Raw genomic sequence first — 3649 nt, 5'->3', positions numbered from 1 at the left:
ATTTGGCAAGGTCCAGCCAAAGTATTATACTGGGGCAGGGGCTATCTGTGTGTTTCTACACCAGCAGGTACTGTGTGGGTCCCAGCTAAGTGGGTGCGGCCCACCAATGACCAGCCTGGAGCAGAGGAGGAGGAAGCGCCTACAGAGGACGATCTCCAGGATCCTGTATGATCTAGAAGAAGAGTTTCAGACTAAGTTCCTGTTTGACTCGCAGAGAGAAGTTGAAGACTGCCTCTTGCCTCATTTAGCTAGAGACTTTGACCGCTTTTGTTCGCTTGCTTGCTTGACTTGCAATAGTTATGACCACCAATCTTGGGTAAAAATATATTGTGGAGGGTGCTCTCATCGTTGGTGGATTCATCAGCCCCACCTTACCTCTGCATTCTGGTGTCTTACCTGTCAGCGCCAGTGGAGCTTTGACTCACCACAGCGCGCTTTAACACAACTAACAGGTCAGCCTATCAGCGAGAGCCTGAGATTAATAGAAAATACAGAAGACCTGGAATTAAGAAGGCTAGCTTGGAGGGTACAGCACTTAGTAAAGAAAATTCTAGGTGTTAAAAGGACAGGGATTATAGATTCCTGTTGTCAGAATGGTATTGGCATCCCCATTCAGTGGCAAGTTGACCCAGAGGAATGGGACACGCAGTGTAGGAGGTTTCGTCGTTGCAGCCGTGCTGCTAAGTGTGCAGGCATACGTCCCACCTCAACCTAAAACAAATGTATGGGTCACAATGGCAAATCTAACAGGGCAAGAGTCCATCTGTCTTGCTTTATCTTCCCCAGGCAATCCGTTCTCCACCTGCCTAGTCGGTCTACCATTGGATACATGGCCATGTCCTACACGTGTTCCAACTTGTGATAATTTAAATTTGAATACTACTGTAGATAATTGGGACAGGTGGGTTCCCTACTTACCGATTGCCCCGGCAGAACCCCAGGAGCTAGAGCTACTGGGGGCAGTTGGCATGGATTGCTGTTTGTACTTTAACTGGACAAGCAAGCAACAGAGAATCAATGGGTCTGCAATTGTCGTTAATTCCACTTTGCCAATTTACAGAAACAGTAGTATCTGGTGTCAGTACACGGCCAAAAAGGTTTCAAAGTCAACAAATAATCCGCTTTCTTTGCCCCGAGGAATATTCTTTATTTGTGGTGACAGAGCTTGGGCTGGCATACCTTCCAAAATAAAGGGAGGCCCTTGTTCGTTAGGAAGATTGTCATTGCTGACACCCAACACATCAATGATATTAGACATGGCTCGGCGTCATCATGGCAGCAGATTGCGACGCAGTGTACATAACTTTGCCAGTAACTGTCAAGATAATGTTAGATTTTGGTCCCCTGAGGCTATTATTGCTGCCTCTTTCCTAGCGCCTGGTGTTGCCTCAGCAGGAGCATTAGCTCAACTCAACAAGCTGGGATGCTGGTTAGCTAAACAGACAAACGCTACATCGAAGGCCTTAAGTGACCTGCTTTTGGACGTAGACTCAGTAAGACATGCCACACTGCAGAATAGGGCAGCTATAGATTTCCTATTGCTAGCCCAAGGTCATGGTTGTGAGGAATTTGAAGGAATGTGCTGCATGAACTTATCTGATCACTCTACATCTATCCATAAGCAAATACGAAAATTGACCGAGCTAACTCAACAGTTGAAGGTGGAGGACGGATTGGGCTTAGAAGGCTGGCTGAAAGGATTGGGGAACGGACCATGGTTGAGGGACATCATCAAATATAACATAATAGTTCTAAGCATAATTGTGATACTTTTGCGTGTTTTGCCCTGTGTGTTTACTTGCTTACAAGGCTTAATGCAGCAGCTTTTGCAAAAAATGCTAAATGCAAACCTTCTTGTACAAAAGGAAAATGGGGGAGATGAAGAGAGCCTGACAGAGGAATGGCTGAACGACAAGGGACATGATACTGTAAAATAATTCCAAATAGGGAGGGCTACGTGACTGCTGCAAAGTTCGCATGGCCCTGAAGAGTAGATGGTGTGCAGAAAGCAGGATATTGAAACTGCTTGGTATGTAGAAGTAGATAGAGAAGAACAAAGGGGTACTAAGCTGTTCTAACTGCAAGGCCAGCTGGACAGGCAAGTATCGATCATAAAGATACTTTTAAGATAATAGTACAAGTCACATAGCAACCAATCATGAGCTCGGCTTTTGCAATATGTATGAGCTAATTAACAAACATATATAAACTGCGTAATCTGTCACAATAAACTGAGACTTGATGATCATGATAGCATGAGTCTTGTCTCCCGCGGCACCCTCCAACAATCTCTGTTTTGTCTCATTGACCTTGTGAGGTCACACAGCTGTCTATGATGTCACTCAGACATCTCCTTGATGTCATACATCCTCCTCTGATGTCACAATGACATCTCTATGATGTCACACAGACACCTCTGTGACATCACACTTCGATGGCTGTGATGTCACACAGACCCTGTGGGGTCACAAAGCTTTTGGTGATGTCACAAAGACATCTCTGTGATGTCACTCAGACACCTCTGTGATGTTACAGAGACCCTTCGAAGTCACACAGCTTTTTCTGATGACACAAAGATATCTCTGTGACGTCACACCGCTCACTGTGATGCCGCACTGACAACACTGTGATGTCACACAATTCTATTTGATGTCACACTGACTCCTCTATGGTTGCACAGATCCTCCTTTGATGTGACAATGACATCTCTCTGATGCCACACTGACACATCTGTGACGTCACACAGCTCACAGTGATATCACATGGACATCTCTGTGATGTCGCACAGCCCTTCATGATGTCACATTGACATTTCTGTGAGGTCACAGGGCTTTTAGTGATGTCACACAGACATCTCTGTGATGTCACAGAACTTCCTGTGATGTCACAGAGCTATCTCTGTGATGTCACAATGACATCTCTGTGAGGTCACATTGACTTTGTGAGGTCACACAGCTGTCTATGATGTCACACGGACATCTCGGTGATGTCAAACAACCTCCTCTGACATCACAGTGACATCTCTATGATGTCACACTGACACCTCTGTGACGTCACACTTCGATGGCTGTGATGTTGCACAGACCCGGTGGGGTCACAAAGCTTTTCGTGATGTCACAAAGACATCTCTGTGATGTCACTCAGACACCTCTGTGATGTTACAGAGACCCTTCGAAGTCACACAGCTTTTTCTGATGACACAAAGATATCTCTGTGACGTCACACCGCTCTCTGTGATGCCGCACTGACAACACTGTGATGTCACACAATTCTATTTGATGTCACACTGACTCCTCTATGGTTGCACAGATCCTCCTTTGATGTTACAATGACATCTCTCTGATGCCACACTGACACCTCTGTGACGTCACACTTAGATGGCTGTGATATCGCACAGTCCCTCTGAGGTCACAAATCTTTTTGTGATGTCACAAAGACATCTCTGTGATGTCACTCAGACACCTCTGTGATGTCACAGTGACCCTGTGAGGTCACACATCTTTTTGAGATGCCACACTGACATCTCTGTGATGTCACACAGCTCTCTGAGATGTCACATGGACATCCCTGTGATGTTGCACCAATATCTGTGAAGTCACACAGCCTCCTCCTCTGATCTCACAACTACATCTCTATGATGTCACACTGA

General features: G+C 45.7%; 1 protein-coding gene across 1 annotated transcript; it reads left to right on the top strand.

The window, feature by feature from the left end:
• The first annotated feature begins 378 nt into the window (after window positions 1–378).
• LOC146765929 (syncytin-1-like) lies at window positions 379–1952 on the top strand. Its single transcript, XM_085593552.1, has one exon. The coding sequence runs from the start codon at window positions 594–596 to the stop codon at window positions 1935–1937; it is 1344 nt and encodes a 447-aa protein (XP_085449678.1). The 5' UTR covers window positions 379–593; the 3' UTR covers window positions 1938–1952.
• Window positions 1953–3649: the final 1697 nt, after the last annotated feature.

This window comes from Lonchura striata, chromosome 16, assembly GCF_050655825.1.
Source record: "Lonchura striata isolate lonStrDom1 chromosome 16, ASM5065582v1, whole genome shotgun sequence".
Taxonomy (NCBI): domain Eukaryota; kingdom Metazoa; phylum Chordata; class Aves; order Passeriformes; family Estrildidae; genus Lonchura; species Lonchura striata.
This window is presented reverse-complemented; position numbering and strand designations above follow the sequence as displayed.